This window comes from Ruditapes philippinarum, unplaced genomic scaffold (genome assembly GCF_026571515.1).
Source record: "Ruditapes philippinarum isolate M1 unplaced genomic scaffold, ASM2657151v2 ctg1594_1_1_1_1, whole genome shotgun sequence".
In the NCBI taxonomy this organism is placed as follows: domain Eukaryota; kingdom Metazoa; phylum Mollusca; class Bivalvia; order Venerida; family Veneridae; genus Ruditapes; species Ruditapes philippinarum.
The window spans coordinates 186052-204135 of record NW_026864481.1 but is presented as its reverse complement, the minus strand read 5'-3'; the positions used below and the strand labels follow the sequence as shown (position 1 = coordinate 204135).

At 28.7% G+C, this 18084-nt stretch overlaps 1 protein-coding gene across 1 annotated transcript; it reads right to left on the bottom strand.

Moving 5' to 3' along the window:
* Nucleotides 1-5582: 5582 nt before the first annotated feature.
* LOC132725757 (uncharacterized) lies at nt 5583-17777 on the bottom strand. Its single transcript, XM_060710942.1, has 4 exons — nt 17122-17777; nt 7679-7801; nt 7006-7098; nt 5583-6339 (listed from the first exon to the last, which is right to left on the bottom strand). Exons 1-4 carry the CDS (start codon nt 17323-17325, stop codon nt 6169-6171), a joined length of 591 nt encoding a protein of 196 aa, XP_060566925.1. The 5' UTR covers nt 17326-17777; the 3' UTR covers nt 5583-6168.
* Nucleotides 17778-18084: the final 307 nt, after the last annotated feature.

Below are 18084 nucleotides of genomic sequence, written 5' to 3'. Positions count from 1 at the left end.
CAGCATGAATCATACTCTATATTAATTGTTTTTTCTAGGTTTAAAACAATGTTAGTTCTCCAAATACTGATAGTCAAAAAATACATAACATTCAACATAATGAGTAAGGTTTTAGCCATGTGTTGTGAACCTATTTAGGTATATCAAGTTACTCACATCAGCTAAGTTTTCGTATCTCTAATTCATTGTTTGAATTATCTAATTAAATATTTTAACATGCTATCGGCTTTTCTTGACCTGGAAAGAGGAATCACGCTACCAAGAATCTAAATTTAGCCATGTTTACTCAGGTTGTGAGAGGTCATGCAATGTTTACCAATAATCAATTTGTAATGTTTATTCAATCTCAGTTTCATAACGGTCACGCTAGGTTATTGTGTGAATCAGAACTGACCAATTTCAAATTTGATACTTGATATTACTTGATTTTCAGAAAAAGATTTTGCATGACAGTAAACGTTATTATTACATAAATGAAAGGCCATCAAATGTTAAATGTTTTATTTTAAGTTTCTTAGGACAAATTGTTGCCATGATAGAAGATTTATCATTAGCCATATGCATTGATGATGATAATAACAATAATAATGATGATTATAATAATGATAATATAATTATAATAATGTGAAATCTTGTATGAAGTTCTTTAAAAATACATATAGATAATACAGACGGAAATGCTTATCTCATGTGTGATTTCAAAACCAAAAAAAAACGTCAGGAAAATTTTGTTTAGTTCAAAATCTCGAACATATTTTTATTATTTTTTTCTATTTTATTTATAAGCATGTAAGAATGGTATAATAAAATTGTCTTGTGTTATAGATCTCTCTTAAACAAGTGAACAGTTTATTGCAAAGGCCTGGCGACCTGCTTGATTGTATCCCAGCATTGGAACTCAAATTGAGCATTATTCTACAACAAAGTCCTCATAATTGATTTTATTTCTTAGCAATTAGATTATATAGTTTCAAACAGAATATCATATTTAGCTTTTGTTTTCATTTCTTGTACGAAATACAATGGCATTAGCCTATACTATGAATAAATTTATTGAATCAGTTTTGGTAAATAATTGTTGCAAATAAATAAACCGGCAGATGTTGTGGAAGAAAAAGTTCACATTATTTATCACATATGTTACTACTAACTTTATTTTTGAAAAAAAAACAATTTTTTAGTTTAATGACTTTATATTCCTTTTTTGTATGAAAAAAAATATCAAGTTAACCAAGTAACTTATCAATCAATTGAAAAATTCTAATTTACTGTATATTACCCAGAACCCAAGAAGAAAGAAGAAAATTTGAAAATCAGAATATTTGTGACAAAACTCTTTGTCTAAACTTATATCAAGTGGTACAAAAATCTTGAAAACATATCTCCAGTCCCTCTAAGAAGTAGTGGATATAAAACTTCAGTAATAAAACCAAAAGATGGGAAATGACATCTTACGGATATGTTTTCTCAGCAAAAACAATATTTCCCTAGATTTATAACCGAAAAACTACATAATTTCCTGAATAATAGTGATTAATCTTGACCTATCTACATCTTTAGCATTATATGGTTGTGTTAGATACCTAACTACATGTACTATGGTTCGATTATTGTTTGATTTATTTACGTAAAAGATTCCTATTCCATTGTGTTAAAATGTTTTTTACATTTTAATGTGCAATGTAAATACTGAGTATCAGAGAAAATCTGACAACTAAGTTCTCGTGATAGTTACATTGTACACTTTGACACGGGAAGAAAATTTGAATTCTCAAATCATTAACCAAAAATAGAGAAAAAAAGAATTCCAAAAAAACGGCCAGAACGACCAAATTTAATGTTGCAGGCTCGGTTTGATTGAAACTGTCCATGGACGATACTGGTAATGAAAGCTACTGTTCACAACCCCTAGCACCGGCTTAAGCAGAATTCAACATTTAAACATGAAAATGGTACAAGTGTGAATTTAGAATTTTGAGACTAAGCATAAAACGGGCTAACGTTAAGGGTGTTTAACTTAAAGCATTTAATAGACGTTTATATCATAAAGGTTATGCAAATAAACAATGCGTAGTTCTCATGATACATTATAATACCATATGAAACACAGGGCAAACACACAGCAGGAAAATAGATTTAGTATTAAATTGACAAAATAGTGTACAATTACGAATTAAGAGTCTAATGAAATGACCATGCGGGTTTTGAGATGTTTGCTGATTTTCAGCAAAAGATCAAGGTATCTTAGTTTTATGAATAAACGTCATATAAATCATTTAACATTTTAACAGGATTTTATATATACTTACTTGCAAATGAAAGTGTACAGTTGGTTATAGGGGAAATTTTAGCAAAATATTGACATATTTGTATCAAAATTGTCAGAAATCATAAATTTCTTAATATATGTTTAGTGCTTTAAAATATGTCTTTTGACGTCTTGTCTGTGATATGCAAGCCTCATAGCCATTCATTCCCCTTCCAATATTCCATTTTATTTAGTTTCGCCCATTGAATTCTCGTTTAGGGCACCTGCAATCTTTTACTTGGGGACCATACGCGGCTTAACATGGAATGGCACTACGTTGAACGTTCCATAAAACCGCCGTATGAACACATCTGCGGAAGTTTCTAAATTCAACATTTTACCATTTTCGTGTTAAAATGTTAAATTCTTCTTAATTTTAAGCATAGAGTTAAGTGACGCTAAATGTTACTGTTTAAATATGAGGGTCACTGACACATTGGATGTTCTTGTTTTGGGAATGTTATAAATAGAATGATATATCGTATGGTTTCTTTGCCAAAATGACTAGGCTCTTTAAGAATAAACAGAATTATTCAACTCGTTCGATATATTCATTACTCGTTTAGTATCCTCTGTATATTGAACATCGAGATGTTAAGAGTTGTTTTATAAACATACGATCATATCTTCTGTTTAAGTGTTTATTCTTATATAACGTAAATTTGTATTCAGTGCTAAATTCTCATTAACCTTTATTTCCATCCACTGAATAAACAAGCTGACGAAAGGTCATGTCTTACAAACTTGAATTAATCATACGATTGTGAAGGCTCTTTTGATATCAATAATGTTCAAATTAATGCCACTTTTTTCTCTTCTAATGAAAAAGATTGAGAAAAACAATCTTTAATTTCATCTATTTTTCAATGTACATTTGCTGTCAAATTGTTGGGTTGAAGTTCTCAATTGGAACACAAATTTGCTTCCACTATGTATACATATCTTTGAGACAGATAAATAAAGTATGTACAAGGTAGGAAAATGTCGGATATAAATTAAATTGTCTGGGAATATCTACAGTACAATATTGTACACGATTGTGACTTGATTATCTCAATCAATTTATGTATTGCGTCTAAGGTTCGGGGAAATAAATGTTTCCTTATACAAGCAATCTAGAAGCACGATCATAGCAAATGCACTTAATATATTGAATACTATCAAATGCTGGCTGCAGAATTGTTGAGCTTTGTGAACAAATATTTTAACCATTTACTTTGATTAACCGTGAAATTAAAGGAAATAAATTAAAAGAGAGAAAAATAGAATCCCAAAAGAAGGCCCATCACGGCAAAATTGAAAATGTCACAGGCTCGGTTTGATTGAGCCTGTTCATGGACGGTACTGGAAAGTGCAAGTTACCGTCCACGCCCCTAGCGCCGGTTAAAACAGAATTCAACATTTAAAGACGAAAATGGTCAAATGGTGAAGTGAGTCTGCTTTATGTGTTGAATTTAAGTCAACGATACTGTATAGATTATAGCGGCTTTCCTGCTTTAATAGTGGTGGAAAACATCAGGTGCCCATCCATGCATTATTGCAGGTACGTCCGGACACCTGAGAAGAACCATATACTTTTAATACGCTATCTGGATAGCTTCCCCACACTGATTGGTCCAACGTTCCTGGCTTGATTCAAACCCACAGCGGTGAGGATAATAATACACTGTTGGGAATAAATGAAAACAACTATGTGTACTTTTTGCATAGCGTTGATAACATATCACTTTTTACATTTTAACATTGCTTGCATACATGCTTTAATTCCTTAAAATCTTAAATTTTTGTTTTATAAGGTTACAATTTAGTCAAACATTTAAAACATTGATAAAAGTATAGTACCACAGAAACTTTGCTTTTGTCATGAAGTAAGTGTTTAATACTTTGTAATATGAATTGAAGCTATGTTTTAATATTTCATTAATGAAAATCATGTCAGAGCTAAAAAAAAAATAGTAATTAGTTACCTAGTCTGGTAAATATTTATATATTATTATGTTGTACATGTACAAGGTATCACAAACGCATATCAAACTTGACATGCCTTTTTATAAACATCTTTCCAAGATGCACTAAAATTGTTGTGTTTCGCTATTAACACGTTTCTATACTTACTAATTGTGCCTACTGTAAGAAAATTAAATTACATTTGCATAAGTTTCTTATCACTAAACACTTGTATTATTGTCCATTACATAGACCAACCTTCCGTCTTATATTTTGGCATTCTGAATTGAATAAAATAAAAATAGCTACAATTTACTTACTAAATATAATACATGTATGATATTATAAAGTTCAACAAATTTTTATTTCTAAATAATAATGGTGTTATGAACGATATATTCGTGCTATTTGATATGTTTAGTTTGCACTATAGACCAGACCTACTGCGATACTAAATTAAATATTATGTTCTTATACTTGTAAATACAATTAAAAACAAGTTGTTTATGAAACAATTAAAGAAACCTTTTACACTGTACAGAATATGTTTTACACTTTAATCACTTTCGTGAGTTGTAATTCGTGAACAACTGAGACGAGTATTAGTAACTCTAGTAAAGTCAAGATATTATTTAAAAAGTAAATATTACATTCCAAAAGTAACATTACAAATTTTAAATAATGATATCAAATAATTACCATTTTCAACCTAAATAAAAGTGGCATGAAAAAATACTGTTTAAAAAAACATTTTCCGTAAAGAAGTAAACAAAAAATGTAATACTTTATGAAATCAAAATATAAACCATTAATATCAACACTATGGCACATTACTTATGTACACGCGTTTCCTATTTGCGCTTGCTATGGTGATCAATGGTAGAATGAACGTTCTTTTAAGTCAAGCCTGGTAATGTAAAAATGTACAAATACGAAAGATACACTAGGCTAGACATAAGAACAATTTAAACTTTAACATTTTTCCTACTGATGATAATTTTACATTATATCGCATCTTTTCAAAAATTTTCAATGACAGCAACCTAGTTTGTCTATGAAAGCATCATTTTGTTGTTTTTATTTCAATATTCCATAAGTTTGTCAATGAAAGCAACCTTTTGTTGTTTTTATTTCTATCTTCCATAGATTTGTCAATAAAAGCAACATTTTGTTGTTTTATTTCTATCTTCTATAAGTTTGTCAATGAAAGCATCATTTTGTTGTTCATAAGTTTGTCAATGAAACCAACCTTTTGTTGTTTTCATATTTGTCTACTATAGCTCCATTGCACAAAAGTTTCCTCGTCTTTTTGCTTTCGTAATTAAGATTAGGTAAACAGTTAATATTTACATTTGCTTCTATATAAATAAAAACAACCAGTGCAATTCCTTTCTGTTATTGAACATCGATGAATACTGTATAATTTTTTTAAAGAAAGTTGGTTTGATTTTCTATACAACTTCATCAATCATGTTATGCATTTAAAAAAGCAAATACTGTTTTCATATGCAAGCTGAGGCCGCTGTATATATTTCACAATTGTCCTTACACCGACATCGCAATAGCATAACTATTTTGATACATTTTTTTAAAGTCATTTTGATTTTAAGCCATATTCATGCAAGCATACATGAGCATGATTATAATTTGGTTTATACTGTTGTAAGCCATAATAACTACACTATTTAAACACCAAGCAATTTAGCACGAAAAGTATCATTCACAGGAACCTCGATGTACTAACATTTGTTAAAACAAACTTAATACAGCCAACTTAGTTTATACAAAGTATTTGATACATCTTTTTTATAAGTAAGTTTTCTTCCTGTAAAGATACCTTTTGCTAATTTGAGCGAAGGCAAATTGTCACACACGTCTATAAAATATACTATTCCATTTTCTTAACTACGGAATCACTTGGCGTACACTTTTGACTGTTTTGTAAATCGCGAATATGCTGATGAAGTCTTTGATCGCTGGCTTTTTGCTGACGGCATTTTGACAATGGACGACTGTTTTAATTTCAATATTCGAGTCCTACAAATGACGCACTTGAGAGGCAAGCATCGTTGGGAGACGGCAACCTGCAAAGTTCAAAGTTCATAATTTATATTTTTTCAATTTTTTTTTTACTGAAACACAATTTGTATTTTAATATGTATCTACATGTGCTTTATCAATATCAAATTTGTTGACACCGCCTTATCTAGAAAACTGTAAGCTATATTTATTTATTCGCCCTCTTGACTCCCTATATTTCTTTTCTGTGTCCACTTGGCATAATTTTAGAGGTTTAGAATTTGTAAATTGGTTAGAATAAGTTTCATGAACGCTTTCCTTTTATAGGTTCTGTTTTTGTTCGTACCAAGATACAAAAATTAACCCGACTGAAATCAATACGTTCGTTCTCAAGTAAAAAGTATATATTTCTTTAAGGTAACAGTTTGTAACAGGTGTTACCGACAAAAAGATAGAAGCTGCTATTAAAAATTAATAAATGACCTCTAAGTTAACACCTGAATATTGAATAAATAATAATATTTATATCTATTAACTCGTATTAATTTTACTTTAAAAACAACATTTTCAAGATGATATTGTTGACGTTTGACAAAAAATCGTAAGCAGTGCACTTTATTGTAAGTCTTTAAAAAAGTCCATAAAATTACAATAATACTTTATTCTTTGAGCATTTAAAAGCAATCGTAACTGTTAAAGATAATTGAAATTCAATGAAATTTTTTTCTTACCTGTATAGTTTTTATGAAGCATTTTCTACAGATTACTTTATGGCCACACGGAAACGTTTGCATTGTGGCTTTTGCACTCATGCATATAACACACTGTAATCAACAAGAAAATTATCTATTTGTTCACTTGTATTTAAATTAGATAAAATGTACATGTCATAAATATGCTTTGTAAATTTTCTTTTTAGTTGATGAGTACCTGTATGACACTAGTTTAACTATGTATATGTCTTAAATAAGCTTTGTCAATTTTGTCAATAAAATAATTTTAGTATAAATGTATATGTCATAAATAAACTTTGTCAATTTTCTTTTTTAAGTTTTGAAAGTATCTGTATAATAATAGTTTAACAATGGATATCATTGTCATAAAAAAACTGTCAGCCATGTCAATATAATAAAACTAATTATAGTAAAAAATGTATATGTCATAAATAAGCTTTGCAAATTTTCTTTTTAAGTTTGCAATCATCTGTTTATCTGTATAATAAAAGTATAAAATTGTATATGTCATAAATAAGCTTTGTCATAAATAAGCTTTTTAGTTTTGTATCTATAGCTATATAATGATAATATAATTATACAATTCACCACAGTAAATTCATCTCATATCCAAACTAAATAATCTTTTTACATTTTAATAAAATTGAATGTTGAAAAATATACTACATACTTCCTCGTCTTCAATAGTTTTTGCTGACGTCACTGGAGTTTTTCCTGACGTCAATGCTGTTTTCGTTGGCGACGACACAGTTTTATCAGTGTCTTTGTCATCAATTTTCGCGAGCAATTTATCCTGAAAATAAAATGCTTTAAGTTTAAGAAGCATTTCGTTGTTGCATTGGAATATTTCAAACTATATAATCTTCATATTACGTAGAAATTGAAATAAAACATGATTTTATTCAGGGACGCAATATGAAAAATTAAAGCTTTAATATATGTATGTACGACATTGAAATAAATAAGAGCCTGGATATTTCTAAAAAGAAATATATCTTTACATTTTTGTATATTTATCTTAAATTCATATATTTCTTTCAATCTTTTTTAACTCATTTTAATGACATTGAATGTTATTTCTTTTCTGTTTTATCAGTATTACACTACCCATCTTCATGTGTTTTCTGAAACTGTGAAATATTACTTGTACAAACATGAAAAAATTTTGCATGTCTTTTTTTTTTATTTTGTACGATAGAAGACAGTTTTGTTGTCTTTAATACAATTTAATACATTCAAGTCTATTAAATATTTGTAAGGATATCATTATGTAAAAAATATTTCAAAACAGAAGCATGCAATTATGATTTTCAATATTGCTATATTATTGATATTTGAATCGTTACTTATGATTATACTGCACATTTAAAATTCAACTGTTAAGAATTATTTCACAAAACGCAAATGTTAATAATTTATTTCAAGTTAACGTGAACAGTTATTATCTTATCTCGTTATTTTGTTTTTAGAGTTTAAATGCAGTTAGGATTTCCCACAAAATGAGCATAATCGCATTCAAATCTCAATAGATTATTATTGTTGTGGGTTTAAATGTAACCATAGCAACGGCAGAACTACAAATGGTATTTCAATTTAACATTAGATACATCACAGGAAGCAAAGTGCAATTGTTCCCAAAGGATAGCTATAATAGCATTACAGTAATCGTATCTCTTGGCATAAGTCAATTGTTTGCCACTAAGCACTTTAAATGAAGATAAATTGAGTAAAATGAATTATCGCTTACTCGGATTAAGATTCGAATGCGTATTTTTCTATACAAATAAAACGGCAATGTTATGAGAAACTTTTTATATGCAAAACAATAATCTTTGAAAAAATAATATGTTTCAAATTATAAATATTGTTATAGTAAGAAAATATGTATGATGCAATTCTGAATTTGTTTGATTTTTTTGTGCTCATAAAGGTATTAGTATGAACAGATATTGTGCCTGGTATTCAGTGTTTTCGCTTTGGCGCTACAAATTACGTTATATATTATTTGTATGTCTAAACTGTATTAATAGTATTTATTTTGTTACTACTCTTTTTTGTATTTCAATATTATTATTCAATTATTGAATTCAATATCATTTCTTTTTTTATTTGACTAAAACATGATTAAAACGAGAAAGACCAAACATATAAAAAAACGTATAACTATTGACAGTCATTATATATATACACACAATGTATTCAAATGTATTCTATCATAAAGCACTCGAATACAATTATTTTGTTACTTTTATTTATTCTTTTATAATAATAACATAATCTTCTCAAGTTAACTCAGCTACGTTTAATATTAAATTTCATATTTCAATGCATTTTCATAGACGCTGAATTATCTTAAAAAGGTTAAAGTAATACAAGTGGTTTTATCTGAATATGACTTCTATGTATTCATATTTTCATTATTGATTTTAAGATTGAAATTGTTTTGATTTTCATTACATAACGCTGTACATATACATATTGTTAATAGACCCATAATTATAATGTAACGAAAAATTAAACATACAGAAACATATGAATACTTCATTGATTTCTATAAAAAGCAACGATTTGCTTTTGAACACTTAATGTACATATATAAAGACAAATATTGATTGAAACAATATTGGTTTGTTTGATATTCAATATTTGAATAAATGCCAGCACATTATATAATAAACGCTTCTGTTAATTGCGCCGATTCGGACTATTCTGTACAATTTTGTTGATATTTTACCGTTTTTATCGCCTTCCGAAAATATCTCGGGACATAAGTGTTAACCTTATGAGAATATTAGACTTCTTTTTACCTATTATATGTCTGCAAAACCCTATACCTGTCATAATAGTCTGCTTTGATTAATAAATATGTCTTATCAAAGACCATTTAGCTGAGAAATGACAAAACTGCATGCACACATACACTTGGCCAGTAACAGACACACATTTGACAGATATAAAAAGCTTATTACAACGTCCAAAAGGTTACAAATTGACAATACGTTTTTCCGCGAAACTTCGAAGCTCTATATAAGTTTACATTTAATTACTGTCTTTAGAAATATATAATATCTATATAATACATTATTTATACGAATATCATATATGAAAAACTCATTTTCAAAGTATACATGATTTAAGATACATATACCTACCACTGTCATTAATGTCAAGACCATTTATATTTTTTTACATACAAAAATGTACTTCAATTCTGCAATATTATTTCTATACTAAATAGAATAAAAATATAAAGAAGAACATCATTTTACGTATTTACTAATGTTATAATTTGCTTAATTGGTATATTATTATCATTATTATTATTATTATTATTATTATTTAGGTAACCATCGTTTTGCAAATGAGAACAAGCTTTAAATACAATAATTTGAAGGAAAAAAAAACAGTCGAAGTGTACGATTATAATTTACAATACATTATGTTTTAAAGGTTTGTACATAATTATTACTTAAGGTAATGGCAAATCCTTCTGTTCGGTAACGTTTATAACATAATTAAGGTCTTGGCGTCAAGAAATACTACTAGTTGATATAAAGAGTTTGTTTAGGTTCATGTGGGTCCCGAATCAATCTATAACGGACAGGAGATCACCGTTTCAGAAAACGGGGAAAATTGCAAATATCCTCTCGGAGTAAATATTAGATTACACCCCCGGATTAGTTTTGTAAATGTTTACATAATCAATTTAGTCTTTTATGCCTCAATAGTCATGGCACACTATTGAAATTGGTTCCTTTCTGTATTATTTTATGTTTGTGTTCACGTCAGTGTAAGAAACGAACGTTTGTTTTAACAATTAATCAAGTCAAAGAATGTGCTCTGATGGTCGTATAAGAAAATGTTCAATTGCTTTTTTTTCTACTAAATAAATTGTTTGTACCAACCAAGGTCAATTACTTTTATAATCCAATCATTCTAAATTTAGTTATTCCCATACGCCAGTTGAGTTCCTCTTACATAAACAAATTTAATTAAAAAGGCAACAAACTAGAACAGTTGATTTTGTTACACGTTGTTTGTAAGTAGAAGGAAAAATGGAATAAAACATATAATAGGTATCCTGTTTAAAATTAATGTCATAATTGATACATTTTATGTAATTACAAAAATAAAATATATTCTTAAAAAAAACAAGACTTTTTTCCCTTTCTGACGTATTTTTTGTGCCATCTGTATGTTGTTTTCTGTTGACAAAACAACTCATAAACAGCTGTAGAAAAGTATTTTTAAATCTCATGAACCTTATTATTTTTTATGCATCAAACTTTTGTTTTCTTAACGAAGCGTGTTTATAAGTGTTATACTAAAATACAAGTATATGCTTTGTGTCAAAAATACTCAAAATTACGAAAACATCACTTCTTAAAATCAAAAATAGCACGTTATTTTCTGTATTTTATAGACTTTTTTTCAGTTTACGTTTGATTTTGGAGCCCGCATCATTTTTCATTTTTGTGAAGGTGGACATTGTTTTTATTTTCGTAACAATAGTAAGCTTTAAAAAACTCTTTTTACATTTTCATAAAAATGAATCCCAAAATAAAAATATAGTCTTATCAGATTGTATATTAATCAGGGAATTTAATTTTTTGAGCACTAACTGTTTAATTGCGACAACATAATACTCGAAATTCTTCTTTCGACATGTCTGCATCAAATGGATAACAGCGGACAGTACAATTTCCTCCATTTTACCCGAGCAATATTAATTTGTTGAATTACATGGAATAATGGAAATCTTGTCTCCATAGTTTAAGATTAAAAATATATTTTCATATATGGAGTTTTATACTCGTAGTTTCAATAGGCTTTTTTCCTTAATCATATTTGAGCGTTTCGATATATTTAAGTACAAAATTCAGTTTGGATTGCATAATTAACTGAAACATTTTCCCGTTTATAAAGGATAAATTTTATAGCCTATTGTCTGAAGCTGTATCTAAATATGTTCTTTAGACATGCAACTTCACATGCGATAAAATTAAGCAAATGTAATTTATGTAACATACGAGTTTTATATAGACATTTAGTTGACAATATTTTTGTGATAAAGTGCTTTATAAATGCATTTCATTATGCAAGAGAAATAATGCCGTCTTAACATATTTTACACTGTTACAATGCATGTTTTACATTGTTTACCATGTGTTATATATCTAATTAACAAATTTATAATTAACATAATCTGTTAATTGTTGTAGATGTTCATGTATAATTTCGAACAAGCAATTTTTTAGGATGACTAAATACGAATTAATATTTTTAACGAAATTATATTGTACATACTGTGGACATTACAAATACGCGTTTTATATCACATCAGTTTTGAATGTTTAAAGATGTTTAAAGACCGTTTTCCAGGCGCCTTACTTAATGTCAGTAAATGAACTAATCGAAACAAAAACTTTTTTTTTTTTTCTCCCGTTCGTTTTTTTTTTTCATGTGTTGTGTTCCTATATTGCTTGTGCTACACGTACATATATAGGAATTTATTTATGTTTTCTCTCGTAGACACAGCTATTATTCGGGCATTTACTTATATAGATATACTTAGACACACAGCAGTAATTTGTTTCCTCAGACAGACAGTTATTAAGATCTACATACGTAGGAAACATTTTACGTCATGTTGTTTATGTTTAGAGTACGGCAGTTCAATTTTGGTAACAATTGCTATATTTCGTTACATGCTTTGCCACAAGAAACATTTTTTTTAGTTTAAACATATTCATTTAAGTTCGATTGCGAAACATGGTATTGCAACTTATATAAATCACTTTCGAGTCCGCTTCCTGGAACCAAACAGTACTTGTGTCACGTGAAGATACATGGCCGTGACACGATAAGGACTCGAACTCATGATGTATATTTGAAAGAAGACCTTACGATAGCAACGTCCTTTCAATAAATTTAACTTTCACTGCATTTAATTATCAGTTTTAATACATCGAATATCTAGAAACAAACCCTCGAATAGCGCAACTTATTTAATTCGTACAGTCGTTTATTTGAAAATACAAATTTATTCAGAATACTTGAAGAATGCAGTTTATATTCGTTTGCGGACGCTTCAAGTTTTATCAATTTTTTATCAAAAATATTGCCTGATTAACAAATCGAATTGTGTATTCTTACGAAGTTATTTAATAATTGTTATTTAATCATGTAAAAATACAATCGAATATCAGTTCTTAAATATATCTATATGTACAAAGACGTCTTTAATTTCTTTACCTTAACATTTTATGACATATAAACTTTAAAAAAAGAAACAAATCAACTGGCTTGAATTTTTATATCACTTAATCTGAAAAAGACACTTTTTTATTGTCTTAGTGTGTTTGTTTTAATTTACACACTATCACATTCTCTTAAACATTCTTTTTATATAGAACAGGTTTTCTTCTGATAATAAAATTAATTGAAATAGTCGATACAAAGCTTAGAACTTTCTCATACTTTGTAACACATTACTACAAGAAAATTGAAAGACACATTATATCCCTGAAGGTTTGAATTATTAAAAGAACCGCTTTCGTATCCGATAAACGTACACTGAAGAGATTCCTGAGTGTAGGGATAATTACAATTATTGTCTTGCCAATGGCTGTTTGTCTACGAACATTACACGTTTGGAGTGCGTAGTAATTAAGGTTTAAGAGTTCTCAGACCTTGACAATGGTTTATTATTTATTCCGGTTGACATAATTGCTTTAATCAAGTCCGGAACTGTGTTATCAGGGTAAATAAATTCCCTTGTATATATACTCCGTAAATTTATATACAACTGTTGTTGAAATTCAATTAATTATTGCTTTCGCGTTGTGTAATAAACTAAAGTTTATTATTTGTCTTAACATATTTAACTTTAATATATAATACAGGATTTAAGAAGACTGGAGGCGTTGAAGTTTGAAAAGATGACCTTTTCTTTTTGTGCAAACATTGTACATATATTTATAATTGACTTCCACAAACCAGCTGATAAAATTAATCGTATGATCCAAAATAGTTCTCCTTCTCTTAGTATATTTTGAAACCGACAAGCGCCGACATGCAATCGATTGAACTAAATAAGGAGAGGAGCTAGTCATCTTTCTAGGACAAAACCGTTTTATAGGATACACAAAGCATTAACTTAGTAACATGATAGAAGTTAATACAGAAAGTAACTCTAGTTCCCTTGAGAATATGTATTGTTTACAAAAAAAACACATGCGGCTTTAGAAATAAATATGGAAGTTAATCTTTACTAAGATACATACCTAACTGAAAAAGACTTTTCTATCTTTCAATCTGGACAGAGTTATTCGCCATTTCTACAGAAATTTTAAAAATAAGGACTGGTTAAATAGCGAACAGTGAAAACCATGAGCAAACCGTACAAATGTGCAGTATGATCTTGGTATGCGCTGGTCGCGTGGGTAGATTTAGTTGCCATTTGCGATCGTTTGATTAATATGCCATTTGTGTATAATTTTTGTGATGCTCGTATTTTAAAATTTCCATACCGAAAAAAATAGGGATCGTTTAAGAAAACTAAACTATTCTTGGTAAAGAAAGACTTGTTATAATGAAAACATCCAAACGTAACATATATTAAAATAGCTATTGTAACTTAATCATCAGACATAATAAAGTTTTTTTTTAACGGTTTAAATTCAAATTCTTGAACCTTCAGAAGCAATTTCGCAAGTTTTAAAAGGAAAATATATGTTTAAAATTTGATATATGAGTATTGAAAGTTATGGGGAAAAATCATTTGGTTTCGTATAAATATTTGCAAACTGATATCGAGATTATGTACATCTTTATTTATAACAAAATATGAGCATGCGACATTTTCAGTTTTTCCTTGCTGGGCGGTCTTTAACATACCAATTTGTAGTTTATTACAAGAGACGCAGGAGGAGATTTTGAAGATAGTGTTTTATTCTAACATAAATCTATTGATTTCGGTACAATAATGAATAACACTTATCTTAACAAAACTGCAGATAACATATTCGTGTCTATTAATAGCAATCGGAAGTAAATTACTTATCCTGTTTAAATATTGATTGCGCTAGAATATGTTGTATGAATTCAAAACTTATTAAATTCAAAGGTTTCTATTTTATACTGAGAAAACACGTTTTTTTTTCCTTGACATATGGAAAAGACAGTTGAATAACAAACAATCTGTTTATTGGGCGCCGTGTATTATAACTAAAATATTCTAGTCAGAACCAGAAAATCATTTAAAGCGTCTGAATTCCAAGACATTTTAGCTGCTTGTCGCATTTCTTGCAAAAGCGTCATTCTACCAAAAACACATTTAAACGCATTCTTATGTACCAGTGCGTCAATAATAAAAATAAAAGAGAAAGATAATCTGAGATATACTCGGATATACTCGGCTATATTCATAGATATAGGATAAACAAATTATATTGTCTGAAATAATTCGAAGCCTTTTTTTCTGGCAGCGTTTTAGCAGACAATGGTTATGTTACGAATGCTTCTATTCAATGATTGTCCTTCAGAATAGATATAAAGGTTAAGAGTCTGTTGTTAGAATCAATGATACATTAAATACTTCAGACCTTTATATCAGATATTATCAATATCATGTTCTCTTTGTTTTTATGCCTTAAGCTAAATATTATTCATACTTAACCGCGGAATTGATTAAACCTTTTGATACAACATTGTTTAGATTATCAAGTGGTTTTTTTCATGAAACAATTTATTTACAATTTTATTTTCCTATGGAAAGCTGCATATAAATAAAAATATTTTTCGTATTCGTTACTTTATAAAGCATTAAAAATGACTTTAATAATATGATTAAAAGATACTCCATTTCAGTACGTGTTTTCTTATATTTGCGTAATGTTTTTACTATTGCTTCAATATTCAGATCACAAAAAACAGGCTGAAAATATAAAATTATAACATATTGAGAGATTGTATATATTGATTACCAAGAAATAAAATCTACTTTTGCAAAAAGATAGAGAGAAATGATCGATTTTTTTATTGCAGTTTTTTATTATATGTACGAAATAGAAAACTCGAATATAAACACATGTAATAAAGACGTTTTATTGCTGACAAGGAATCAAATTATGCCAAACTCTAGTTATCTAAAATAGGACATGAGTCATAAAAACGCGGCCTAGGTATAAATACATCTTCATCTTAGCAATGTTTATAAAATAAATGTGTTTTTATGGTTCTTTGTGGACAGAAGAATCATACACTAACATTTCAGAAGAAAAAATAGCAAGTTTGTGTTCTGACATTTTTAACTTAACAATAAAACGATATTCCAATATCTAAAACGTATTATGTTAACAGGCAATAACAAAGAAAACAATGACTCAAGTGTGTAAAAGTGTATTCCTTTATACCCGTTTTTTTCTAATTCTTCTTCATGTTTTATTTCCAATTATAACATTTGTTAACTATGTAAAAGTTAACGACTTTTTCACCTTAAATGTATCCGTTTATTACCCATCCCATTCAATATAGTTCTTACAAAGAAAATTATAAAGTGTCAAGTGTTGTTACGAAATAAATACGGGTTTCTAGATCTTAGTTCTTTATCATGGCAGAATAACTAAATAACTAAATCATTGTTCTTTTAAGTAGTTTATTTTGGTCTTTTGGCTTAGCTTCTGTTTTAAGAGTGTAAAAATATTTATGATTGTTTTATTTTGGCTTTTATTTAAAACATTATTAATTATGTTATATTGTAGGTAAGAAAAACTGTGTTTTAATTGAAAATATTTTGTTAACTAAACAGTTATTTTGAAAATTATTCGATAATTTATGCCTTATGTAGAATTATTTGAATTTTTTCTCTATTCGTTTTTCACTGTTATGTATGTGAATATCACGGAATATGTTTTAATCTTTAATATTCACATATCTCCTGTTATGACAAAAACTTGTTTCTTTTTTAAATGAAGTACATTCTCAATGAACAAATTTTAAAATGAATTTATCAAACACGTTAAATATTTATACGTTAAAAATTTTAAAAAGTATGTCACTAACAACTTTACATTTGCTTTTTAAATATCCTTAAACACCAGAAAAACTTACAATCTTATGATTAAGATGATCTAATTCCTTTTCAGTAACTTTTTTCCTATGGACCTCCTGCTGCTGTCTTTTAAATTCACTGTATTTATAAAACAAGTACATCCCTGGCACTGCTATGGCACTAAGCGGTTTGGCTAAAGGCGATCCTGGATCCGAACTAGTCGGCATCTTTTCATCCTTATGTCTCTTTAGAAAATGAAACATTGTGTCTTGACTTGTTATACTTATTCCGTATCTTAAGGTGATCAATCGGTCATGACGTCAGAAATTTATTCACGTGTGAAGCACGCGCCAATTTGCACCTGACAATTCATAAATCTGTCCGCAAATGCATATTATTTACTGAATAATTAAGTCCTCCTAATTTACACTTCTGTCTGGTAAATTGTTCCATGCGTGTGAAAAGTGGCAATGCCATATATAAAACCCGTCCAGTTCAAATGTGAACCAATATTCGTCTCAGACAGTATCAAGAAATGCAACCGAGAAGCGTATTGGTGAAAACTCCGATAAAGTGGAAAAGACGCCGAGGGGATCAATACCCCGAAGACTTGTATAAGAAGAGGAAACTTCAGCAATGTTCCTGCAGAATACAAAAAAGATCAGATTATATAACTCTTCTCAAAACGCCCCGATCGGCTGCTGAGCGATCACTGTAAGGTATACGTGCTCTTACAGTACACGGTCTGCAACTTTTGTTAGAAACGATTATTGGAAAATGTTTCTTTTGTAATCTAGTATTCAAAGCCAGCAATATAAAGTCATTATACGACGTGACAATGCTACTTAAGTTATTATTCTAAGATATGACAATAATGACGGCACACTTTGCTGCTAATAATAGACTATTTATTCTACTATAAGATACTTAAATATTAAACACACGAGTTCGCTATAGGATCGAACATTTTCACATTATAAAGTTCAAACATAAATTGCCAAAGGTCATTTAGTAAGTTCAGT

Coding starts and splice junctions, on each gene's coding strand:
- LOC132725757 (XM_060710942.1), bottom strand. CDS start 17,325: ATGTTTCATTTTCTAAAGAGACATAAGGATGAAAAGATGCCGACTAGT. Junction 7,099..7,678: donor AAACTATTGAAGACGAGGAA/GTATGTAGTATA, acceptor TGTTGATTACAG/TGTGTTATATGCATGAGTGC. Junction 6,340..7,005: donor GCTTCATAAAAACTATACAG/GTAAGAAAAAAA, acceptor TGAACTTTGCAG/GTTGCCGTCTCCCAACGATG.